The sequence below is a fragment of the Pelecanus crispus genome, chromosome 9 (assembly GCF_030463565.1).
Source record: "Pelecanus crispus isolate bPelCri1 chromosome 9, bPelCri1.pri, whole genome shotgun sequence".
Classification (NCBI taxonomy): Eukaryota; Metazoa; Chordata; class Aves; order Pelecaniformes; family Pelecanidae; genus Pelecanus; species Pelecanus crispus.
In genome coordinates, this window is record NC_134651.1 from 21,457,494 (window position 1) to 21,484,773 (window position 27,280).

The following is a 27,280-nucleotide window of genomic DNA, read 5'->3' on the forward strand; positions in this document are numbered from 1 at the left end:
CGCAGCCCCCTCCTGCGCAGCCCCTTCCCGCGCAGCCCCCTCCCGCGCAGCCCCTTCCCGCGCAGCCCCTTCCCGCGCAGCCCTTCCCGCGCAGCCCCCTCCCGCGCAGCCCTTCCCGCGCAGCCCCTTCCCGCGCAGCCCCCTCCTGCGCAGCCCCTTCCCGCGCAGCCCCCTCCCGCGCAGCCCCTCCCGCGCAGCCCTTCCCGCGCAGCCCCCTCCCGCGCAGCCCCTTCCCGCGCAGCCCCTTCCCGCGCAGCCCCTTCCCGCGCAGCCCTTCCCGCGCAGCCCCCTCCCGCGCAGCCCCTTCCCGCGCAGCCCCTGCGGACCCTGCGGGAAGCAGCGGGCCACCCCCGAGCCGCCGGGGCATCTCCTGCCCTTGCTGCCAAGGGTTGCCTAATACTCCCTTAAACTGCTAAAAAAGCCAACGCCGTGCGACTTACCGAAAAAAAGCTGCTTTTAAACGGCAGAGCCTTAGGCCTTCGTTTATCCAAACGCACGCATCTAGCTTATCAACGAAAGCACGCGCGTAATTACGCGGTGAGGCGGCAGGGTTAAGGTTTGCCAAAGCTGAGCCCCCTCCTGCAGCCGAAACCAGTCCAGCCCCTGGCTGCTCTGCTCCAGCTACCGACAGCGCAGCCACCGGCTTCCCCTGGGGGTCAAGCCCCGGGGGTAGCGAGTAACATCCTCGCCTGAAACGTGTTTTTCCAGAGCTGAACCGAGGTCACACGTAAGTAACTACCACTGGTAAACGATGCTCTGCGCAAGCAAACGGGTACGGCTCAGCCCAGCCCGTTTCATCTTCTGCAAGAACTACGGTGGTACAGAGTACGCAGGCTGCCCCGTTTTAACTGGACTCTTTGTTTAAATAGGCCTCTACCAGGCAGGAATAATTTGGGGAAAGTCATGAAAAAAACGCTTGCTTTAAATAGAAAAAATTAGGTTTTACTTTATACATATGCAGCAAACAAATTGAGAGAAACAGCACAAATTTTAGCAACAAATAAACCACCTAGGTTCTGTTTTAACGTGAACTTTTACTTCAAGCAGCTATTTAGTTGTCGTGGTTTAGCCCCAGCCAGCAACTAAGCACCACGCAGCCGCTCGCTCACTCCCCCTGCCCCGGTGGGATGGGGGAGAGAATCGGAGGAGTAGGAGTGAGTGAGTTCCCCAGTTCCTAAAGTTAAGCAGAGCCTCTGCAGGGTTTGTTCTTTCTAGGGTACAGATACTAAGACTTGGACTTCTTGATGCAAGTTTCACTTAAAATTCAAACATATCCTTAAACTTGAGTTGAATTTGACTCCAAAAGCTATTATTTCACAGTTCCTCAGAGGAGTTGCCCACACTCCTGCGCTCCGGCTTCCCGGCTCTGCCCCCTTGGCACCGCGTTCCTGGTCGTGGGCTGCTGCAGCCCAGCCCTTCCCTGCCATGGATCGCTTCTTCCTCAGACCCTTTGGGACTGCCAGCAGGAACCCAGTTTCAGGCGATCCCTCACGAGACTGCAGCAAGCAACCCATCCATATCCCCCCCCACCCCCCAATTTCTCAGCATATTATGACCACAGCCTTATAGCTGGTCTAATATGACCTCTGGAGTTCAGTCAGTCTCCTAAGGTATAAGGGATGAAGCCCTTACCCAACATCAAGTGATGAGTATTTGAATTCCAGTCAACGCAAGCACACTTTGGAACAAACCTTTATTATCATATACCTTCTTGCCACAGCTATCATTGAAACAACTGACATTCATATTTTACAGGTACCATAAAAAGTTACAAAGCATAAAATATGCTTTGTAGTTCACAAAGTAAAAATTCTTGAGGATTGACTTTCTGTAAACAAAATTTGGCAGAGAGATGTTCACCCAGAAAGGAACAGGCAGGCATTGTCATCTTGAGCACATTGGGGAGGCAGTGTTTGCATGGTATAGAGGCAGAGAATCTCTCTTGTTCACAGATGACTAGCTTCCTAGCTTCCCTGGGATTACCTGTGTCATTAAAAGGCACAAACAGAAACACACCACCAAGCAGGCCCCAGTAAGTGTGGACACCCCACCAGAAATCTGAGCACTACCCGATTCTTCTAATCACAGCTGGGGGAGGAGCAAGACTTTGCTGATACTTACTCCAACACGGGAAGCCTCCTCGCGCTGCAGCAATGCACGACTGCTGCCTGCACTAGCCACAACGGGTCTACAGCTTCCAGGGCTCTGGCCTTTAAGCTCGGTACTGCAGGGCTGTTTTACAAATCCACGTGCTAACACAGAGGTAAGTATTTTAGATGATGCCATGCCTATCAGGTTTAGAGCCTGATATTCTATTTTAAAATAGTTCTAGATACACTAGACAATTTGTTAATAAAAAGGTAGTTTGGAAGGACTGTCATAAGCAATATGCAGCAGTTACTGAACAATAATATATATTTAAGTAGCTTGGAGATTTTGTTTTCTTTTTTCCCCTCCATCTTCCTGTGTTACAAAGCAATGAAAATTTCAATAGTCAGAGTAACACAATCCCTACTTGTTCTAACTGTGACAGTTATGGATGGTATTCAGAGCCCACAAATAATTTTCTCATGGAATTCAGAGGTAAGCCTGTACCCTCTGGACCAGATACTGCCCCAAAATCTGTATCCGCACATTGCCTAGAAGTTTGGGCTAATTTGATCAACAACAATCCATTGTTAACTTCCCATTCTCAAGCCAATGCTAATGCTTTTCAATTTACATCCTGAGCTTCTATATCATTAAGGTAATGGGGAAAGAGCAGACTGAGAATGAGAGGAAATATCTCATTAGAGCAGATGATCTAGGAGAGAACAGTCTGACACCGACTCCAAATTCTTCTTTCATGAATAATCAGCACTACTCATTAGGGCAGGCAGAAAAACAAAACAAAACAAAACAAAAAAAAAAACCCCAAATCCAAAGGAAATTTCATGAAGCTGGCTAAGCAAAAATGACTACTCAGGGCTCATCATTCACTACAGTCCTCAGGACCCTAAAGACCTCTGCTCAGGTATCAAACCTACCATGTCTGACCTTCCTAGACAAACGGCCTTCCAAGAGCTGAAACAATCCTGATCTTAAGCTCGTGTTAAACGTGCACAGTCACAGTGCTACCTCTTCTCAAGCCCCGCTCCTAAAACCTGTTTCTGCTGAATGATAAGCCACCACTCAGTATTTTGTATGCATACGTAGTCCTTCAGAGATCTTAACCCAGGGAAAGACAGAGAGTGGGGAAGTAAGATGTCTACACCACAGTGATCATCAGGCAGCAAAAGCCTGGGAAGGGAGGGCAAACACACGTGGCTCCAAGAAAGCTCAAGTAGAGTAGAGGTGAACTGTGGGCACACTGACAGCAGCCTGTCAGGGAAGAGGGGGCTACTTCTTCAGGCACCGCGAACTCCAGCCCTAGCTCCCAGAAGGACATCTGTCATCCTAGAGAAAGCGAGAGCAGGATTCACCAGCTCAGTGCTGGTCCCATCTGAATGACAGGCACCAAGAAGGAAGAGCCTTCCTCAGGAAACTAACTTGTTGCTGGAGTTTTTTTTGGAGCACATCAGATCAACATCATCTGCTCTGGCAAATACTTATTCCGCTTTGGTTCATTAGGAGTCCACTCCATAGGAGTGGAGATATTTCCACTCCTTTCTTTAAACACCTTCATCTTACTAAGATCTTTTCTTTCCAGATTTTTTTCCTAAAGTCCCAACTGCGTTTCTTCTAAGGAGACTCTAGCAAGCACACAATGTGACCAGTGCCTTTGTGGAGCCAGTGCTGCTATTCCTGGAGCACCCCAGTGCTGAACTGACCCAGCTTGCAGATGCCCCAGGCTGCCTGACAAACCTCTGCATGTCCTGTCAGAGCACCTAACTGATGTAATGTTCTATCTGCAGTGCAGAAGAGAGCATTTACAAATACAAGGATTTATCTCATAAAAAATTCAAGAATATACTATAATTCTTTTCACACACCATCATCTCCAAGACATAGACATTTTAACTGAAAAAGAGTTTGGCTAAGATTTTTTTTTTGTTTTCTTAAATGGATATCCACATTTAGGATAAACCTTCTCTCAAGTTTAGGCACCTGGTTTGTATACAAAGCACCCTCTTAACCTGCTGCACCCTAGAGCTGTGCTCACACTGCAGCACAGCTTTCCACATACCTCCCCACATCTATCAGTGAGGAAGAAAAAGGTATATATAAAGTACGCTTTCCTTGGTGAAGTTTCAGAACTAGACTGAACAAACTGGGCTCCCCTTCCTTCTGTGGAAGTGCTTGGCATATGATCATTTTAAATTTACACAAGATGTAAAGTTCACATGATTCTCCCACTAGCTTCCTCGGTACACTTCTCCTGTCCTGTGCCTGCCATCCCCTTTGAGGCTGGTACTACCAAACAAAGCTGCTTCATCTTCCAAACTGACCATCCAAAGCACAGCTTGTCCAAAAAAGTCACATCATTCAGTGTTTCCCACCACCCAACCATCTACATGCACACAGGAAACTCAATGCACTGTTCTCCTTCAAACAGAGGGTTTGCTCTGCTCTGTGACTTGGACAAACCACTTTTGCAGATACCCTATTCAGAGCAGAAAGCTCCTATTTATTCTTGAATTCATATGTAAATGGCTTATAACAGCCATCTGCTGAAAACATACACCTTCATTTCTATGGAAGAGCAGCAGGGGTTTCTGATATTCAGAGAACAACCTGATGTCATGTTTAATACATGCTGGTAAGTGTCTCAATGTCTAATCAAAGACTTCTCAGGTTTATACTTTTCCTGCTCGTGATCTCATGCTGGGGCAATTTCCTCTGATTAAGCTATGGTTAGGTACCATAGTGATAAGAACATCTGTGTGGAGTCTCTCACTAGCATTTCTGGTATGGATGAACCTAACAGGACAACTCAAAACAGCACTGGCTTTGAGGCTCACACCCTAAGGATTCCGCCGCCCCCCCCCCCCCAGTAGTAAGATAAAAATCAATAAATCATCTAATAATCCCTTCTTAAAATTATTCCTTACACAAGGATAATTACAGATTGCAAAATACAGATAGGAAGACAGACATCTTTCAGCATACACTGTTTTTTTTTCCACGAGATTTGGAATTCAAATTGTAATTTGCTACTCAAAGATGAGAGATTTATGCTCAGGGATCCCATAATTTCTTTTGTGTTCTTCAAATAATTTTCTTAGGTTCTGTAGATACAATTCATGTAGCTGTTCAATCTCTTCAGTGGTGGGGTTCAAGCTCTTTTTTACAGGGATGGGGCTTCCCACTGTAAATCAAACACAACAGCAGCATTAGCTTCATTGACATCTCTTTTTAAGTAGAACTGCTGTCCCTCCTGTAACAGCTCCACCACAGCTCCCAGCGCGGTGGCAGAATCACAGCACAATTCTCTTGCCCTGGGGCCTGATCCTGCCTTTCACAAACCTGAGCCCTGGGTCTGGTTCTCCACTTCCTTTTGCTCAAGTTCTGATAAAATTAAAATCCCCATCATTTCAATTTGGCAGCAAAAGAGCAAATGAGAAGTGGGTTAAGCTCTAACTTGAAGGAGCAGTTTACACTTCAACATACAGTCCCATGGGCTATGTGCTGTCTTGCCACCACAGTAGTACTCCAGAAGTTCAAAATAGCATTTTTTTAAATGTACCTTCTCCCCATCTTCTGTTCTGATCTGAATACTAAAGGTATCCAATGTGAGGGACATGCCTAAGAGGACAGGAACAGTGGTGCCCCCCAACCACGCAGCTACATGAACAGGACTAAAGGAAATACAGGTATCTTCCAATTTATTCAAAATGGATTTATTCAATTGCTGCACCAGCACCAGAAATGTTGCTAGCTACGTCAGCCTAGGGAGTAGTAGCACATAAAACCCCCAAACCCTGTAAGGTGTCTCTCAACCATCCATTGCCCACAAATATCATTCAACCCAAAATGTTCTCCAGGCACTGCGCGAAGCCTGCTACCTGCTCTGTTGGAGCGAGAGCAAGAGGAAGCATGGGAGGTCATTCCACAGAAGTCCAGAGGGCAGCTTCCTCTTCCGCAAAAAGCTACAGCTAAAAAGCCTGTGATACGCTAAGAGAAGCTTCCCATAATCTCAGCCTTCCTTGTGTTGTTCAATCACTACAGGTTTTGACAGCTGTTCTTGCAGTGGAGGCACAGAGAGCTTAATAGACCCGACCGAGATTACAGAGGAAGTCTAGAGAAAAGCAGAGAGTTAAAAGCACCCCCCAGGAGCTTTTACAATACCACCTGAAAACCCCCTTCAGCAGGTGTTGCCACTTCAAACTGGATGGCGTTGACTAAAGGGAAGGGAAGTCTAGCCAGAACCATGAAGGTGCTGATTCTGCATTTTCCTGCTGCAGCTTCAGCTGCCAACAGCTCTTGGGCTCTACATGGTGCTGAAATTCAGACTTTACGTGGCATGGGGTGGGAACCCAGCCCTGGCTTGAGCAATACCTTAGGGGGTGTGAAATCAATATATATCCAATACAGGATTTCCAGAAGCGCAACTGGAAGCACCAAACAACACCCAAGCCCTTCTGGGGCAGTCTCTTCTCTTAAGAGTGGAGATTTCTTGTGGAATTAGAAACTACACTCATCTTTCTAATTTTCTGTGCAGCTTTAAGCAACCTGCTTATTTTGATCTTTTAGAGTTGATTCTATTTCTGAAAAGTAGTGATAATTTTCAGGAAAAACAAAAGTACGTCACTTGTCAAGCCCAAAACACTCAGGCTTCACAGACCTTGGTTTTGTTGAATTGTATCTCCTTGCTTCAGGAACCATGGCTTCTGAACCAGGAGGAAACTCACTGACACCTGGCCACATTGTCAACACGGCTAACCAGCTCGGGTGGAGCTCAACATGACTCTGCAGCTTTCAGGAGCTGAGCTAACACTTTCAAACCCATGTTGAGCCATACCAAGACCCCCCACCCCCGCAAGATGCAGGGACACGGTGATAGTTTTCAAACATGAGGAAACAGAGACACCAAAGGTAAGGGTTTTCTTGAGATCATACAACAAATTCTGTTGCAAGACTCTGGTCTTGCTGATTTGAAGCACTCCCGTGCTTTAGCCATGGACCACCTCTGTCCTTGCCATAAATATTACAATGATGATTTGCCTCAAAGTAAAAGATGTTTTAAGCTTCAGAATAGTCTCAGTATCATCAGTCCAAGAAAAAACTCCAGAAAATACGCTGCGCTCATTCCAGTGCTTTGTAAACTTTTTGGCTTTAAAATAAGTGACATTTTTAGCCTGCCTGTGCACAACGTGGGCTTTAAAAATTACATCTGTTCTAAAACATTTAACTATATGCACTGATAAGATACAGAGCTGCATGAAATTGAACATAAAGAGCTACATTTTTGTCTTAAACATTTTTATGTGAGCCATACTAAAAATCAAATCATCCCTCCATTAAAGGGAGGGCCGCCTTAAATGTCCTTTGTGGAATACTAGAAAAGCTCAATTTACTTTTCTGTAGAAGTGGGCTTCATTAGTTCACCCAGCTCAGAACCTGTCTAAAAAGGATTTACCCAAAATATATAGACAGCCAGCTATTCCATTCACATGATGCTAAGCACAACTTTTTTAAAAATTGTGGCTGTCAATAGCACTAGTTAAAGCCATTAAAAAAATCAAAGCGTCCTGGAGTCCAGTGAGAGCAGACGACCAGGGATGAAAGCTTTTGGGGAAAAAACTCTCTTCCAAACTGCCTGTCAACATGGCATGCATGCTCTCAATTAAACATGAACATATCTTTCCATGGGGAAAAAAAACCAAAAGGGAAGGAAACACCCTAGGGAGCTGCAATGCCATCTAAGCAGCAGCCTGCTGAAGAGATGTGCCCTCTCCCTTCCCTCCTCCATCCCTCCCCTGTCCCAATGAGCACAGGGTCAGGACTGCACCAGCTCCTTCCAGCAGCCTTGCTCTGGAGCACCGCTGTGGTGGCTGTGCGTCAGCTGAAACACCCAACTGCTGCTTCTCTGCAGGGCTAAGAAATGAAGGTGCTGGGCGTCTTACAAAATAACTGCAGCATCCAGAATCCCCAGCAACAGCTGCGGAGCTGTGGCAGCCCTCTGGTATGGACTGAACAATCCCCTGGGTTTCCTTGAGGATTGCTGATGATAGAAGCCTGTGAATAACTGCAAATGAAGAATAAGATTTGGCCTGGGACAGAAATGGGAAAGGGAGAAAAGAATCCCCTCTTTTAATTGAGGGAGGACAGGAATTAAAAAGAAAGGAAATATTTATTTTAAACCTCACATACTTGCTTTAGATGCACAGTAACCAATTGTTTCTGTAATAACAGACTTATAAATTTACACAGATATTAGTAGCACACCTAATGCATTTTTAAACATTTGCAAAAGCATTAGAGAAGGCACAGGGAACTTACCAACAGTATGAATAGGTTGCCTGTAAGGTATTAAGCCAAAACTGTATTGAAATACTCCTCTAGCATGAAATAGCGGTAAAGCAAATCCCATTATCTTTTGCAACTTCTCCTGTACATTTCTGAGCCATGAACCTTTGGGGTTTGCAACTTGCTTGAATAGTTCATTTTCACCAAAGGAAAACACAGGGACCAGATGAGCCCTGTAAAACAATGAACACACTGAGAATCACACATCGGCCTGCACTTGCACTGCAGTTCACATCAGCAGCATGGAAATAGTCTCACAATAACCAGCACAGAAAGCTTTGGCAGCTCTAGACTTCATCAGCAAGAAGCATTCAACTCTTCTGATATGCAGCTGCTTTGGCTTTTTTTTTTTTTTTTTTTAAAAAAAAGTGATTGGCATATAACTGGCAACTAGCTTTTGGGCAGTATTTAGCTGGTTGCTACCCATCAAAACTTTGTATGACTGTTCATATTGTATACATCATAATTATGATTATGATCTTATCCACCACTATTTCAGCAAGTCCACCCTTGTTCCACTGCATTTTCTCCCTTGGCAAGCAAAGAAGCCTCATTGCTAACCTTATAATGTTCCCAGCTGGGTGGCATCAAAACCAGATCTTGGCTTTCCTCTGCCTTTTGACTGGAGTAATGCACGCACTTATCTCAGCACAAAAACCGTGATAAAAACCAGACATCCTTGCAGTCATGACTGCAATGCCAAATTCCTCTGCTGTCCAATTCCCAGTGAAATCCTGCTTCCTCCAGACTTCTTCGAAAACACTAGCCTTAATCCATTATTACCAGAGGTCAAATCCTACCCACAGAAATTATACTAACTCCCTTTGGCTCCTGCACAGCCTAATGAATTCTCATTCAGTTCATGAATTGGCTTGGGAGGAAAGGCACTGACTGGCTCCTGAACCAACTATTTAGGCTGATGGAATCAATGCAGTTGTCTCCAACAGGCAAAAACACCACTATATTTAAAACCTTGGCTGCAGTAAGCTTTTTGATTCATGCTTAGTTTTGTTAAATAATATTCTACAGAGTTTAAAGAAAAAAGAGCAGGGTATTCCTAAGCAGTCTCTGAAGGATACAGAGGTGTTTTATTTGCTTTACTTAAGTCCTAGCTTCTGTATCTTAGCTCCATTCAGCCTACACTATCTTTGAGTAACTAACCTTTCTGTAAAATAGCAGCATTACTATAATATTGTTGGGATGAATTACTGCAGAGCTCTGAATGCCTGAGGAGAATGCACTGAGGACAGAGCCAGCTGGAAAGTACTACAGACAATCAAAACCCACCTGTATGGAAAAAACAACTGCTTCTACAGCTTCTCAAGCCTGAGGACCCCCAAAGACTACCATTCCCACTTACTATTCTGACTGGTGTCTGCTCAAACATTCTTTCTCAAATAGAGCATATATCACCCAGCCACCTGTAAAGCAAGTATCAGAAAGCCTGGTACCAACTGTGGCTGTGTAAATACTCCACTTTTTACTACAGCACTAAGACAAACAGGAACATCTTGTGGTGCAATAGCACCCTGAAACTGTGGGATTTGTTGTAATCTGGCAAAGGCTTTTGCAAGATGCTCTGTAGGAGGTTCAGATAGAGAAATAAGTAACTTAACGATTGTGAAACTTATGCTAAGTTAGCTGATTCATCATTTGTTTCAAGTCTTTAGGATTTCTTCACTTCATATCAGATATCTGTACTACCTTGGACCAAAATGTCTTTTCCAGAAGCACAGAGGACTTTTGCTGACATATTCAGACCACATTTGACAAGTTCCTAGCTGAGAAACCACAGCTTCTCTGTGCTGGCAGTACAGGAGCCAGGGCCAGAGAGCACAGGTCTCTGCATTGCCCCTTCCTCTCTTGGTATTTTATCCTGCAGATCAAAAGCACCAGAAACACGTGCAGGCACTGATGGCAGGTGGTTCTTTTCATCTGCTTCCCGCAAGCCTCCCTCGCCCTTTCATTTCCACGTTGAGCTGGAAGATTGTTTCATATTTTGTTAATTGTTAGAAACAAAATGTTAAAACCAGAAGCAATTACTGGATGCAGAGTCTTTGGACAAGAGCTCAGGACTGCCGACAGTGCTGCAAGAGCTGTAATGCCTAGAGTCATACTGCCCTACTGTCCTACAGCCCTACTGTATAGAAATGAAGTCAGGATTCCTACGCTTCATGTAGAAGCAGTTTTTCTTGCCGGTGCTCAGATCCAGAATGACTTGTAGGCTGGTGGTTAAGGTGACTCTGTGTGAGGTGTACGGTCCAAGTCACTCGGGCAGAGACAGGCGTTACCACCCTAGCAGAGGGCTCTAGACAACTAAGCCGCTTTCTTAAAGAGGAGGACCATCATTTGAAACAAAGGACTTCATAAGGAAATAAGTGGCCATTCCTGTGCTTTGTAAGTGTCCTGATCTTGTTGTTGGGTGTTGGGGATGCTTTTGAAATCAAGGCCATGAGATGCACAGGTGTACCTAGTTTCTCAATCCAAATCAGTTTAGATGAGCAATAAACACCAACCTTTGTGATCTGACAGATCAGACATTTATGGACATGCTCCAAAAACAAACAAAAAAAGCACCTAAATGGTTAAAAAAATAAAAACTACTGACAGTGTTTAGGATCCCACCGGATTAATCAGCGGCTGAGCAGAAATTGAGTAAAGACTCATTCAGGCACTAAAGTTCTAATTTAAATACACAAGTGTTGTTTCTGGGTACAAATTAGTCTAAAATGTTACTTTCTATTGGAGAACAGGTCCTTTATGAGACTTCTAGTGATATGTGTAAGAAACCCTCCTGGAATATTTTGACACAGAATAGTTTCTAGAAAAGATGGACCTTAGCATCCTGTGTGAAAACAGAGAGCTCTTCTTCTCAGAGACCACCTTTTTTCCAGTTAATAGCTTAAAAAACAGTTACAGATTCTCAAGACTATTTTTTTTTATCATTGCTTCGCATGTCAATATATAATCCTGGGAGCTGTTCAGAAAGCTTAGCAGGAACAAGTCATTGGTTCCAATATTTCTAGTATACAAGATATCTAGACCAGTCCAACACAAACACAATAGTTTATACTGTGTAAATCACTCAAAAGATATTAATACTATCTCTGTTTAGTTACACACTGATGGCTGTTTGATAGGAAGAAGTAAGCTAGTTTTTCTTGAGATTTTCCACGAAGAATTCCCAGAAACTTAATTTTGCAAATAACAATCTTCAAAAGAAAGTCTTTAGAATAAACAAGAAAACAAATCTTCCTAGACCACAATTTTCAGTGATTTAATAAAACAGGGCCTAGCTTTCTAATATTTTTTTTTGTTTGCCTAAAATGGTAAGAAAATTCTATCTTAATATAATTTCAATTTACAGAACAAGAAACAGAATGTCTGCTCTACTCAGCAATAACAGCCAAGGTTTACTAATATTACTTCATAATTCTTACTCTTTGCTAGTGCAAAAAACAACTGTAACAAAACACCAAGATATGCTAATAACACCTACTACTTACAAATTATGAAAGTCAAAGGGAGTTTTCAATACTCACAGATTACACCCAGGTAGACAGACTGGCTCCTATGCCAGATATCTGCACGTTCTTACACAAGTAACCCTTTCAAATTCTAATTATATGAGTTTACTATATATAATATGAACATATTTAAGAATCAATCTGTATACAAACAATGCTTACTACAGCAGCCCAGATGGGAAACCTACCCGTGTTTCAAGGCCATTTTAATAAAGCCCTTCCTCTTGAGGATGTTCAAAGTTAAACTTCCAGGATGTGCATTCAGAGATTCCTCTGCTCCTCCGATCACAATGACAGATGCGTGACCACCTTCTTCATTATTAAGCACGTATGAGACGCTCTTCTTGGATGCAGAAACCATTCCTTGAGGAGCAAACATTTTAAGAGTGACTCACTAGATCTTCATGTACAAGTACAGTGGAATTTAAGAAATATTTTAAATATCTAAATGAGATTTCGAAACAATTACAGCATAGGACAGGGTTCAAAGATTTGAGTTCAACCCCCTCACTCTGCAAGATATTTGGTCTTGGGTAAGTCCTTTAATTTCACACTGAAGAGCTAAATGCTGTTCGCCTACCATCGGAACTGTGAGATCTTCAGAGAAGAGTGTGCTCTTCTGCCAGCTTAACTCCCCCTCAGAGAGATTCTGTGCCCGAGAACAGAAGAGGTGAATGGCAGCAGATACTGTTGAGAGGCAGCAGCTAAAGCCAGAGAGCAGGTGCATATCAACACAGGCACAGAGGGTTTAACAGAATGAAGAGAGGAGTTGTTAACTCAAACATGGATGTATGGTGCCAAGCTGATCCCTTTCATTCTTTTCAAAGCTATAAAGCAGCAGCTCCATCTAAGGCAATGGCACAACAGCATCAGAAGAAGCAGAAAAGGCTCACTTGTACCGTTCCCAATGACTGCATCAGCTCATTCTCTAGTAACCAGGACCTGGCAATCATCAATCTATTTAGGCTAAAATAGCAGAATATATGAAGCTTTCCCGACCCTAATACTTCCAATCAAGGCACGCTGCTGTACAAGCCTTTAACACTGACTTAGACCTTGCTCTGAACTTGGTGCTTTGGAAAATCCCCTTTCTAACAGATATGCATCTGACCCTTCCAGAGTTCCTTTGTGCCCTAAGTTTTATTTCAAAGGCTCATAGTGGTACTATTTACCCAGAAGCAACATTTAATTACATTGTGTTGAATTAACATAGTCTAAATTACAATCTAGAGATCAAGTCTAGTTTGGGGTTTTTTTTGGGGGGGTTGGAGGTTTTGGGTTTTTTTTGCGGGGGGGGAGGTAGTTTTTGTTGTTGCGGTTTTTTGGGGTGGTTTTTGTGGGGTTTTTTTTTGTTTTGGTTTGGTTTTTTTTTTTAACAGAGCTAGTATCAAAGCATGCTCCTTTGGACGCCAAGCAAATAGTTCATCTCCTATTACTCACCTTCTTTTCTTCCCATTAGGAACATTACAACATGGATTATAAAAATCTCACAAGAAAGGCAAAATGATTGTGATGTTGTTTTGCAAGCTGGCCACCAAGAGAAATAGCTTGCTCCTGGAGCGAGTTCAGATACCTCAGTAAAAAGCTATTTCCATTTGCCATATATGTCTTCACAGTCACTGTTACTCTGAAAAATGCAGCTGACCTGAGACTCACAAATAATTTGAGTGATGCTCGTTCACCAGTCTGCATGCATTTTCTCTGGAAGAGAAAGCAAGAGCCACTGTCTTTCCCCAGGACAAATTTCTCTCCCTGCTGAAGGAGAGATGTCAGCCTGCGTGCAGGGCACTGCTCCCCGCTCGCTCACATAGCAGCTCGGTAGTGCTGCAACTGCTCTTCCTGATGACAACAGCTGCAGCCTGGCAGGCTTCAGAGACAGGGAACAAAAGACTAGCAGATGAAACAATGTGCTAGGAGCATGGCTTTCAGTACGTGGAAGATTTTGCAAGGGTTTTATGATTTGACTGATAACCTGCATTATACCAAAGGTCCCCTCTGGTTTATCAGCTACATAACTGTGAAAAATGAGCTACAATGCTGACTGTTCTTTCTCATGCTTTTTACTCATGTTCCTTCTCATCTAGCAGGTAAATATTTGTTCCTATGGGTCAAGATGCCAAAAACATGTAAAGCTGACTTCCAGGCTAGGCAATGTTTAAAACTGTCATCTTCCACTACTGCCAATCCCTTAACTTTACAAGCCTGAAAGAATCTCCTCAGAAGTAACATTTGCATGGAAGGGCATTCTCTAGTATGTTGAGGTATATACATGGATATGCAATTCTGATACTGATCTGAACAACATCCTAGGCATGTTTCTATGGCTGGAGCAGTTGCATAGCTTATGTGAAATCACAGCGTCTGTGTTGCAGTCAGGAATAAGAGCTAAATCTCTGTCTCCCAAATCTAGTCTTATGCACCAGACCACACTTACTCAAATGCTCTAGTTTAATCAATTTAAGTAAAATAACTCCTGTAATTAAACCACTGTGGGGGAACATTAGTCCTGATTTCATTATATATTCTTCTGTTCCCCAACTTTATTGCTTGTTATTTTTATCTTTTATTACTGCAGTACCAGTCATGAATATCACCCCTTTATGACAAGTGATGCTCAGAACAGAGGAAAAAAAAGTTCCTGTCTTTAGAGTTTACATCTCCATTAAAATTACACAAATTTGCAATATGGGACCTCACTCAGAATTAGGTAATTAACTTCTGACTAGAAAGATATTTGTAATGAGTAAGACTTTAAGCCTTTCAGGTAAGATATCATCCTCAATTTGTTTTACAAGTGTCTGTGCAATGACTAAATAACGTTATGAATTAATATGCCCTTCTCTTCTTGTAAATAACTGGTACTCAGTACCATTGTCTCAGAGCTCAAGGGAAAACCGGCAATTTTTTTCAGAGAGGAAAAAAAAAGCTCAGTGATATAGTTCAACAAAACTATTAATAACACCTTTCAAATTGTTTTGCAACAACAGTTCATCATAAAACAGAGGTTTAATGTAGCACCAACGCTGATCCTTCTGAAGTTAAATTACTTACCATTTATAGGTACAGGAATAGACCCTACATTTGAAGCAAAAGCTCTAATACAGAGCAACAGCTGAGACATTCTGCTTTTACCTACCAGCACTCATTATGTATTCTCTGAAGAAGGGACAGCCAAACCAGATGGGCATGATATGAAGATATGGAGTAAGCCCAGGAAATAAATTTTTGAAACTTGCACCAGTGCAAAAGTTTCCAAAGGCTCCAGCTACCAGGACGCCATGAGGGTGAAAGCCAAGTAAGTAGTTGTGATTTGGATTCAGATCTGAAGTTTTTATAAGCTGAAAAATAGAGAGAGTGGAGGACATTATAATAGTTACCTCAGAAGGATTCACAAAAATAACAAGTATGGAGATTGCACACTGAGAGGACACAGAACCAATGACAATTTGTTTCCTTCTGAGCACTTTAAACTACTGTCCCGTTCTACAGCTGAACAAAGTTTAAATAGATGTGTCTCAAGATACCACATCTAGCAATTACCGTGCTGAGGCACTATCTTGTGACTCAACAGTCCAAGTAGAAAAACAGCCCCTGCCCCTTTTTGTCACTAAATCTCAGATTTCCCATGGTTTAAAAAGAAGTTCACCCTGGAGTAAGTATTAGAATTTTACCACAGATGAATCTTAGACATTGTCTACTCTCATGGCTATTCAAGCTGTCTCTGCTCCAATGTTTACAGTTCTGTGAGAAACCTTTTACTCACATGAATGGGAAAGTATTCCCTGAAGTACTTCCAAAGAGTCCAGCTTCTGACCCACTGGGACCGTCTGCCCCCTGTGCATGGTGTTTCCCAGTCGAGATACAGCCACACCAGGTAGAGGACAGCAAGGAACCAGAACTTGCCCAGGATCAGGATCACAAAGAATCCACAGCAAAACTCTGCTACAAGAGACAAAAAAGGAAACCACAGCAAGCATTAATCACACCTGTCTCCTTTTAAGACCTTGAATTCCCAGCCTTGATATTTTTGTTATGGATGCTACTCAAAATGCATACAAATTGAAGTTAGCTTATTCAATACGGTGTGAATGTTAATTACACTGAGGGTGAAACACCTACAAGGGTGTACCACCTCAGTCTTTATTTCTTACTCTACTGCACAACTAGATGATAAGCCTAAGACGATGCTGGTTTACTTTAATAAAACAAAAGCATAAGCTGAGAACCAACAACTTGTCTTCTCCCCATGGTGAGGGTGAACACTAAAGTTTAGGTAAACCAGATGCTCTCTCCTAAGGCAGAATAAAAGGAGACAGCAAGAGCTAACAAAGATGTGATGCTCCAGTGAGCAAGAAGGGAGAAAAGCTAGGGAAGGAAAGAGGGGAAAGGGGGCCACAGCAAGATGTCTTTTCTAATGGGAGTCCATGTCAGGCAATCATTTTCCCTTTCTGTTTCTTAATTTCTCTACCTCTAAATAGGGATGGTAGTTCTACTCCCTGTAAAAGTGCTCTGTGACTGGCCAAGGAGATGCACTAGACAAGAGCAAAACATTAAGAGATTCCATTTCAGCCTCTAAACATGTCACTAAGTAGAAACTCACCATTGCTGTGGGAATACAACAGCAGTTTTAAGTCCTGATACTTTCAGACCCAGGTTAATAAGAATTGTAACCTACCACAGTAACGATACATAAAAGTGTATCATACACAATTCAGAAAGCCAGAGAAAGTTCTTTGATTAAACAGAATGTGTTACTTTGGGGCTCAACCCCAAAATAATCATTCAGGGAAACTCCCTATGGAAACTTTACCTCTGTAGGACTTGCAGAATTTTGCACTGTTGCAGCAACTCAAGCAGCTATGGATAGAGTCGGCTGAAGCGCAGTACAGCAGTACCTGCTGCTCTCTGCCCTGTAGGTACACCCTGCAGCAGCCTGCTCGCTCTGACATCTTGTGAGCAAAACATATCAGGCTCGTGGATCAGGGTAATGCAGCAGATGCTGAATTCCAGGTTTGCAAGGGAGCCAGGGTTTTAGCATCATTTATTTACACAATGGCAAGCAAAACAGGACCCAGTCCTCACTGGAAGTCTCAACAGGCAGAGTTGTATGAAACAGGCATTTTTCTGTGATATTTTACAAAGCATAAGGAGTACTTTCTGTGTCCCACAATCGACTGGCTTTTATGAGGACAATATCCTGTTATGTCCTAAAAGGAGTTACACCAGTGAAACATATGGAGCTAAATACATAAGCAAATAGAGCAGAGTAAAAAAATGTAACAGAAGTACGTCAGGCAACAATTTGGCTAACACAACGTTAATATTACCAGAACTGAAAACTTTCAAATAAGCAAATGGACCAACAGTAAAAACCACTCATCCTAGTAAGGATCAGCTTCATTCAAGAGAAAGATTACTTGGGCGTTGAAAATTCACAGCAGATTCCCTATACCGAGCAGGTTCTGAGCTGCTGAAATTCAGAAATTAACTTGGCCTATGGGCACTCTTGTGTTTCCTCCAACCTGAATACTTATTTTTTTCTCAACTTCTGCCAACTTGCCCTTGTGCCTACTTTGACTGTGCCTTCAGAGTAGAAATGGATATATTGTCATGGGGTAACTGAGAACAACTGCAGAATCCAGAAGCAGACAGAGCAAGTAAAGCTGCTGGTTAGACAGAGTAAGAAAGAATGGGATGAAGAGTCCCATTTCTGGCAGGGAATGAGCAGAAAAATAAGGAATTGCATTTGCTCCGAGGAAGGGAGAAGAGAACCATAACAAAACCACAAGCAGGATCAAATCTACTGTTTTGAAGCATAGTCCATTATTCAGTACCATCAGTACAGAAGCTCATTGCTTCCTGCTTAAACAGGCAACCCTGGTCTTGCACAGGGAAGCACTTCAGTAAGAGCCCTAGAAAAACACCAGAGCTAACTGAGGCCCACAGACCTCCAAAGTCAATGTGGAAAACTCCCAAAAGTAGCAACAATGAGTTCTAGGGAACATCCTTAATGCAGGATGAGTAACACAGGTGGAAGATGACACTCAATTTGACTGCTCTGGAGGGAGAACTCACTGGGAATCCCATGCCAACAACACTTGAAGATAGGGCACAGAAATACTTGAAGGAAAAGTCATGACCTGTTCTTTGAAGAGGAGATCCTCTTCAACGATAGAAACGATAGAAATTTCTAGGAATACTAATCTGGACAGAATGCCAAGGTTCACAGTCTAAGTTTGAATAAGTATGAGAAGTTTTTTTAATTGCAATAAATCAATTAATTTCAAGTTTGTCCTGGTTTCGGCTGGGATAGAGTTAATTTTCTTCCTAGTAGCAGGCATAGTGCTGTGTTTTGGATTTAGTAGGAGAAGAATGTTGATCACACCCTGACGTTTTTAGTTGTTGCTAAGTACTGCTTATGCTAGTCAAGGACTTCTCAGCTTCCCATGCTCTGCCAGGTACACAAGAAACTGGGAGGGGGCACAGCCAGAATAGTTGATCCAAACTGACCAAAGGGCTATTCCATACCATATGACGTCATGCTCAGTACATAAACTGGGGTGGGTTGGCCGGGGAGCAGTGATCGCTGCTTGGGAACTGTCTGGGTATCGGTTGGCGGGTGGTGAGCAATTGCACTGTGCATCACTTGCTTTGTATATTGTTATTATTATTATTATCATTTTACCTTATTTCAATTATTAAACTGTTCTTATCTCAACCCAGGAGTGTTTTTTTTCACTCTTACTCCTCTGATTCTCTCCCCCATCCCACCGGGGCAGGGGGAGTGAGCAAGCGGCTGCGTGGTGCTTAGTTGCTGGCTGGGGCTAAACCACGACAAAGTTGTTATGCAAAAATTGGTATTTGTATTTCCTATCCTTCCTTTCAGAAGGACTTTTGGCTCAGTGCAGAATCACATGGCTTTTTACTATCAGTTTCCTAGCCAAATAGCTGAAAGGTGCTTGGGATCAAAGCATCCTTGCTGTGAGAGCTAATTAAATCAGCAGCAGTTAAGCACCAGATAGCAGTGTTTAATACTGTGCAGACAAACATACAGGAGATCAACAAGCTCACTGCTTTGCTTTAGCTAGAACACGTTCCTGCGTGCATGTAAGGTATGGGGAGATAAGTATGCTGTCAGCACTTCCAAAGGGGAGCCCAGCATCTTGTAGGACAAAGATGATTATTGCATTCGCAATGACACATGCAAAGCAAATTCCTTTACCATACCTCCTTATTATTTCAATACATTAACAACCTGCAAGATGAGTTAAGCACTGATGACTCAAACCCAATGAGCCTATAAACACAAAACCTGTGTTTTCTCCTTCAGAGACGATAGCGAGTAAATAAACACCAACCACTATACCTAAATTCATAAACAACTTCCAGGCAAAAAGGTGAATAACTTGGAGTTTGGCACTTTACTATATCATTGCCTCCTTGGATGTAGTTCCAATGTACGCTGTAAGCATAATTTTTTGCTTAGACTTTAATTAAAGCTTTTAAAGCATCTCTGTGATGTATTGGAACAGTGGGGAAAGAGGGAAACAATATGGATTAAAAGACAAATCACTGTCAAGGGACTCTGAACATCCGGTTTGCCAGCTAACATTGGCAAGACTTTACACCCCTTTTCCTCTGTTTCCCCATTTACAACATGTGGATACTCATTGGCTGCAGGAAATGGATGAAAAATATTATGTAGAGAGTTAGCTAGCAGCACTGGCAGCCATCCTGCCCAATGAGTTTGAACACCTGCTGCTTCACTCATTAAATAGGCTCTAAGTTTGCAGCTGTGGGCACCAAAGTCAGAAAACAGCTAAATACCACAGAGATAGGAAGTAGGAAACCAGCACATTGGGTGGAAAAATAAAGGTCATCCCAGCAACTGGAAGTTCGGAATGCATTTGCAGTTACTAAGGAGTCAAAAATGCTTGAGTAATAACTATCATGAGGTCCACCAAATCTAAGATTGTCCACTAGAATAAAATCCTCCCATTGCTCTCAGAGCAGTCACAGACCATGTCCGGCCAATGCAGGTGTATCCTAGGTGGCCAGGGCGCTCATCTCAATACAATCAGCACTACATGCTCTCCCGTAGTAGCCCCACAAAGCCATGCAAAGCAGCTTGCACCGAGACCTCCAGACTGCTCGACAACTCAGACAGGTGTGAACTATGAGCCAGTTCCCGCTGCTTCCCACATGCCCTTAGCAAAGCTTTCTCTAAACACATTGTGCTGCTATGTCTTAAAAGAGCTGGAGACTTTCAGAGTTCAGTGATTTGAACCCCATCCCACCACGGACATGATAAACAGGACATCTTTATCCCACTGGCATTCTAGCGAATACACAGGTAGAGATGTGATTTTTAATGTTGTACTTCTCTGGGCTTTATGAGTACATGTGCATACCAATACACAAAGCAAGGTGAAAAGCTCATTTCTTACACTACAGGGGAAAAAACCCAAAACAAAACATGAAAGATGGCATATTATTCAGCAACCACGCTGATGTACCTACAACAGAGCAGTCCTTGCCCCACCTTTAGTCTTCAGAGCAGCAATACCTCCGAGCTGGGTGCCTGAGGAACAGAACACTGGAGGGAACACACAAGAAGAATTGCACAGTGATGTTTTCATCCCTAATGAACATTTGCTCCTCTCTATTATCCCTCAAGGTACCACTGATAAGTTGATTTTGGTATTAAAAAAATTAGTTTCCCTGCTTAGTGGATTCTTTCATTAGGGGAAAATAAAAAAAAAAATAGTCAGCCTTAATTTCTGGAAATACTTTCTAAATTCTTTATAAATCATAAAGAAAGGGATAGAAATTTAAATGAAATAACACATGCAGCAAATGGACTCCAACAGTCCCACCAAAGGAAGACCTGAGACAACAGGCAACACCTGAGAGGAGGCAACCTGCCAAGGCAACGGTTCATGCCTTGCAACTATGCAAGTTCATGCCTCTGCAGAGTACTGCTGTGCAGCTTTTACACAGAAAGTCTCTTTTTAAAAAAATGGAGTCATAATGTTAGTACTATCCTGTTTAGAGCCTACTAGTCTGTGCAATTCTGTCAATACAGATATTGCCATCAGAAGTACAGGAACTTGCTGCCACTTTTTACCTATGGCAGATATGGACTCCCCAGCACAGAACAAGCTGGGAATTTTATTTAAACTAACTGCAATGGAAAATTGTTGAAGACCACAGGAATTTGGTAGCCATCTCCAGGACTGATGGTAAGGAGGTCAGCATTTGTTGAATACATACCAGGCTCCTGTAGTGGAGGTCCTTTGTCAATTTATTGGTCACAACTGGGAGCCCCAGTCACAAGGATATTTGAGCATTCCTACCAAGGGAGCTCCATCTCAACACTATTATGATAACAAATACAAACCCTCAGATGCCAAGGTTTGGAGGCTTGTTTACTCTGCAATTTGGTTCCTGTTCCCCAGCAAGCAGACCTTCCATTGGTAAATACTGATAAACTAGAGACACAGAGCATTCGGCACTATTGACTTGTAGATAGAGTGGTCTGGATACAGTAAATCCCCAAGTTACTAATTACCAAATCCTGAGACAGCATGCCAACTTTAGTCTATATATTTCCTGTTTCTTTCATTTGTCTTTAAGCATCCACTATCAATTATGTTCACAGGCAGGTTGCCAAGCCAGGGCCTCTGGCCTGAGGCAGCACAGCCATTTTTCTCGTCTTATTCTTGAGGGATACAAACAAATATACACAGAGACATTGTTAAATTCCCTCCCTAAGATGTAGGTAACAGAGGTAGCATTCCTAGAAATACTAGTCAGTCAAGCACCAGTAAGTACCCTGTTATTCTCTGTGATCACACATCAGTCTCTACCCATGGGCCAGCAGTAAGCTTGAGGGATAGATGAATAAAGGCTGACAAAACCAAGTAGCAATACCAGCCAGCATGCGAAAGGCTCATACAGCTTAGCTGAGTTTTCTTAGGTATCAAAAGAGAGTTTTTTAAAAAAGGCTTTGAGGAAGAATGAGACCATTTTAGTTAGCTAGCTACAGCTGATGAATTAAATCAGCACCAGATACCAAACCATCATGACATGTTTGGGGAAAAGGTTATGTTTTGCTTTAGCACATTACACTGACACCTGCTTTCTCAACGTATGAAGCCACTTATTACTCCAGCAGCAATATCTCACTCTGTGGCAAATGTTTCATCATTTCTACTCCTTTGGGGAAGCCAGATCCACGACTCAAAACTGTCTCCAGCCAAGTTCAGTTAACACAGTGCTTTATCCTCCATGCTATATGCACAGGAGTTTAATCACTAAGAACAGGATGTACTTTAATATACACCAATCTCTTTAGCATATTGTTTTGTGGCTTCATGCATATTAAAGTATACCTTTTATTATGTACCGATTTTGTATTATTAAGTATTTTGCAAATAAACACAGGGGTGCATGCACAACAGTCACTTCCTAGGTCCCCAGTAAGGAGAAGACCAGCGTGCCACTGCTGGATGTAGAAAGTGAGCCATAGAAGACGCACCATTCTCCCCTACTACCACTTTGTCCCAAAACAAAATCCTGGTATCCCTATCATAGGGTTAAACTCTCTCTCATTTCCACCTCTCATTGCCTGGACCAAGACACCACCACTCCACCCAAGTTACCTAGCTCTTCATTTGATTTTGTACATGCTCAAATCCCACTGTCCCTTTTCACATCACACGCACAGAAGTTGGCAGATGAGAAGCTCACCAAGTCACCTTCTAGCTTTATTTTCTCCAGCATGCTGTCATTTGATTTGTGTATATCAGAGATGAAGAAAAACAGCAGCACCTGCAAAGCAGCACTCAAACCAAATATAATTGATTTTTCTTTGTTTAAATTGTTTTGCCTTTAAATGAACTCTTTGATCTACCTTCTGCCTAGGTACTGATCACCTCCTGATACAAACCGAACCTCACTCACAGATGTGCAGTACTGAGGCACACAGCTCACCCCTGCAGCACCCTTACATACCAAGGGTAAATTGCTGCTCAATTACTGTGTGAGAAACAGAAAACCTACACTGGTTCCTAACAGGAAGGTGTCAGACATACTATTAACTACATCAAAATTAATTCAAAGTTCTTAAGAAAAGTATTTCCAAGCTTAGACACAAAGACTTCATGCTAAACACAAGGGACATCCGTTGCATTCATCTACAGTGACACTCTCTTTTGTGTATATGTACCGTGAAACCTACAGTACAAAAATGAGAGTGATGTAACCTCTTTGCTTTTGCCCCCAGTTGGTCCAGCAGCACTTACAGGCTTGGAGATTTCACTTCTGCAGGTGACGTTCTGCCTGGGGTTGGGCTGGACAACGGCAGAGAGAGGTCACAAGCAGGTATCAGCACACAGCTTCAGGGGCAGACATGATGTGGGTGCTGCCCGAGCTTGGAATAGGGCCAGATATGCCCCAGGGCTGCCAGCCCCTGGCCAAGCCGATGAACCCCTAAGTAATACAGGCATAAAACTACATCTATCAAAATTGTCTGTTTCAGCTTTTTTTCCAAAGTAAGTACTCTGAAATTGCAAAACTTCATATATTTGCTGTTTCAGCAGTGAAAAACTAATGACCTGGAATTATGCTTCAGCCTGAAGCTGTTTTGGATTTCTGCTTAATATGGCTCTAAGAAACAGCATCATTTTAGCATTTCCTGTTTTTCAGTTTTCATAGCTTTAGTTTTCTAGACTCCAGGCTGATACCACCCTTCTTTTAAAAGAAGGAAGCCCATTTAAAACACTTTTCTTTTTCATGGAACTTTACCTGAACTATTTTAGCCTGCTGCACTTTGAGCATGTAAGATAGGAAACCATATGCCAGCTTCAGCTGGCACACAGTCGGAAGCTGTTAGACGGGCATTTCTCTTGTCTAATCCAGAAGCTCTCAGGTACAGATGACAGTATTTCAGACCTTATTTTTGCTTCTGGTGTTATGCCCCTGGATAACTAATAGAAGAACCACTGCTACAATGAAAACTTGTCTGCTTGAGAGCAAACTTTGGCAGCTTGCAGTACAGAGCAGGGAAGCACAGGAACTTACTCCCGGAATTTTAAAGAGGTTCCTTTTGTATGTAATGAAATTCTGTGCACCTCTGTACAGCTTTTTTGAGGCAGAGGCGTGTTTATTCTGCCTACACTCTACAACAGAAGCAACGTATTTGTAGTGCAGACCCAGCCCAAGCCAGTACGCTGTGCAAAGAAGCAGAACTTTCTTGTTTGTACTGTGCTATTGCAACTATTGGTTCAGTATTTGTTGACCGATTTACTCTTTCTACAAGTGGTGATGAGATTCACAGTCATCAACAACTATTGCATGTATGTATTTCAGGCCAACTTGTGAGTAGCCTTTAGACACACAAGCAAGTGGGCATTTTCAATAATCAATTCTATGGTCTCAGAAAACCATGCAACATTACAACAAAGCAAGCCTGGAGAGCAAGGGGCAAAGACCAACACAATGTGCTTTTTACATTAAATTCAGCTACTCAGGGGTCTCAACCGGGAAGATAAAACCAATGCCTGATTTTCAGTCTTCTATACAAGTCCCATTATGGATTCTAAGTTGTAATAAACCCATGTTCCCCTTACCGCTTACTCTGTGTGCCAAGTCATGTTTTCACATGTCACTTCCCAGATTTAAAGGATATCACTACCCGATTCAGCTTTTATCTTTCAGGGCACTGATTTTTAGAGTTATCTCACTTTATCTATCAGTCCATTTTATTAAGCTATGGCACCTCACCACATACGCAGATGGACAACTTTAAGAACTAAGCACGTACCCTATTTATTCACTGCTCTAAGCAGAATCCCAGTATCTATAATATAAATCGCTAGTTATCATATGGTATTATCTGTTCATGTTTTCACATGCAGGTACTTTTACATCAGCAAGACTGACTCTACAGAAGGTCTTGCTTGGTATAAACTAGTTCCAGCCATATACCAACCCCCTAACACCACCTACCTCTCCAACCTATCCTGTGATGAATTCACACAGTATTTCACTTGTGCTGGGGCATCCCCTGCATAATTTGAAAGTGTCACTTTTGAATTCAAGAGCTTATAAAAAACCAATGTTTCCATACTTTGCCTGTTCAGCAGACAAAAAAAAGGCTGAAAAATCCAGACATAACGGCAATCCAGAATGTCAGCAACCAACCCATTTTTCACTTCTTTAAGTCATTTAGGATTCAGCCATCTGAATTTTGCTGGAGCCAAGTGAAACTTTTTGGCAAGAACACTCCGACTATCCTATGACTGAAACGGTACACCTACAAAATGACAAGGTCACCTTGGACAGGTCTAAAGATAAACATCCCCATGAAAGCACAAGCAGATTATTATTATTAGAATCAACCTGTCCACCAAAATTCAAGCATTCTCGCAAATAAATTTTTTTGTGATCATGTGCACTCACTATGTTCAATGTAACCAGCCATAAGACCACTTCCTTGTTGATTTTCCTTGGTGTTTATTCCCAGGCAGCGCCAGCAGCAGAGGACAGCTACCTACTTCTCCCAATGAACTGCAGCAACAGTGGATTTTCTGCAGCCCGATCACTTCTAGTAAGCAGAGAAGGACGTGGTTTTCTGCAGCAGCATTGTTACTAACCAGGCTAGGGTAAAAATTGTTTCCTTCCACTGCCACTGAACTTCCACTGCATTATCATTAGACTGGAATAATGGGATATGTCAAGATCTAATTCAATAATAGAAAATTAAAAGCACAGGGTATTTACAATGTAGCCACAAACATGAACTGTTTATAGTCCAACCACATAGAATTTAGAGGTAACATCAAACAGCCAAGTGCTAAGGGTAAATCTGTGAAGGTGCTTCATACCCTCCATACTTCCCCCACATAACCCAAATCTGTGTGGGCTAACAACCTAAAAAAAAAAAAAAGTCTGAAAGACATCAGGCCACCACCTGAATGATACTGTATTTTTAAGATATGCAAGGAAGATATGCATACATTCCTTTTCTAAGTCCTAAAGCATAGACGATCGTAACATGTTCCATCATTTCCAGTAACGCAGTACAGGTAATCAGTTGCTCTACACCTCGGAAGTTTTGTTCCACACAGACCATTCAATAACCTGGTCCCAGAGAGTTAAGGCTTAGCTTACCTTATCAAGTGGTTCATTTTATCAAGTTCAAGATAACTACCCATGAGAGTAAGATTTGCTGCTGTGAACAGATGTTTAGTGATAGGAGTCTATTAAGATATTAGGAAAATGCACTACAGAGGAATAATCAGTGGGAAAAGTCTACCAAATAAAATTGTCAGGAACGCTTTCTTAAAGCCAGTGAGGACTTTTTTCATAAGTTTACAGAATTGCCTGCATTTAAGCCAGTTCACTGTCAATCCTTATTAATTTTCATCACCTAGTTAAATGAGAATTTTATTGAACTACATTATATAAAGTTCTTTTACAAAATCAGTACGGAAAACAGCATTAGTCATCCTTAAACTCAGCCTTTACGCTCACGTTCAAGAAAAAGTTGTTAGTTGTCAGAAACCTAGCGGGCGTCTCAATGAGAAGTTGCAGTCACTAGCTTTTTAAGATCACATTTGAAAAAGAACCCACAGAAAGAAATATACCCCCAAAAAAGAGCAAAAAGCCATCTAAAGCTTTTAGGAAGAGAAGGCCCAAGCCCAAAAGTCCGATGCTCTTGCCCGCCTGGGGACAGCCGGGGAGCCGCTTGCCACCCGGCCACCTCTTCTCCCATGTGGAGGCACAGACCGATGCTCACGGGTGCCGCTGGTTAAGGAAAAACACGGTTCTTTCCCTTTTCTCTCTGGGGAAAGGGCAGGAAGGAGGAAGGCTGTTACCCAGCAGGAGAAAGGAGAAGATCCACTGCAGCACGGCGACTGTCTGGATCCTCCTCTTTAGGGGGATGTTGAAGGGGGCAAACTCGACCTTCATGCTGACGGCGGGGCAGCAGCGCGGGGAGGCGCGGACCCTCCGGCCCCAGCCCACCGCCGCGCCGCTCTGCCGCCGGCAGCCCCGGCCCCGGCCACCGGCTTGTGGCGCAGGGACGCGCCCCCTCCCGCCGCCGGCGCTGCCCACGGCCGCGGCGCGGCAGCGGGGCCCGGGCGCGGCCCCAGCAGGCGGGGACGGGGAGGGGGCCGCCCCGGCGCAGCCCGCCCCGGGCCGCGGGCACCTTCCTCCCCCGCGCCCCGCCCCGCCCGCAGGGAACCCGACCCCCAGCCAGGCCTGGCGAGGCCGCGGGCCGGGCGCGCCTCCGCACGCCG

General features: G+C 43.2%; 1 protein-coding gene across 1 annotated transcript; it reads right to left on the reverse strand.

Annotated features, from left to right (window-relative positions):
- Positions 1 to 3,409: 3,409 nt before the first annotated feature.
- MOGAT1 (monoacylglycerol O-acyltransferase 1) lies at positions 3,410 to 26,976 on the reverse strand. Its single transcript, XM_009492874.2, has 6 exons — positions 26,858 to 26,976; positions 15,739 to 15,917; positions 15,112 to 15,313; positions 12,164 to 12,338; positions 8,422 to 8,621; positions 3,410 to 5,287 (listed from the first exon to the last, which is right to left on the reverse strand). The coding sequence occupies exons 1-6, from the start codon at positions 26,949 to 26,951 to the stop codon at positions 5,133 to 5,135; spliced, it is 1,005 nt and encodes a 334-aa protein (XP_009491149.2). The 5' UTR covers positions 26,952 to 26,976; the 3' UTR covers positions 3,410 to 5,132.
- Between the last annotated feature and the right edge of the window lie 304 nt (positions 26,977 to 27,280).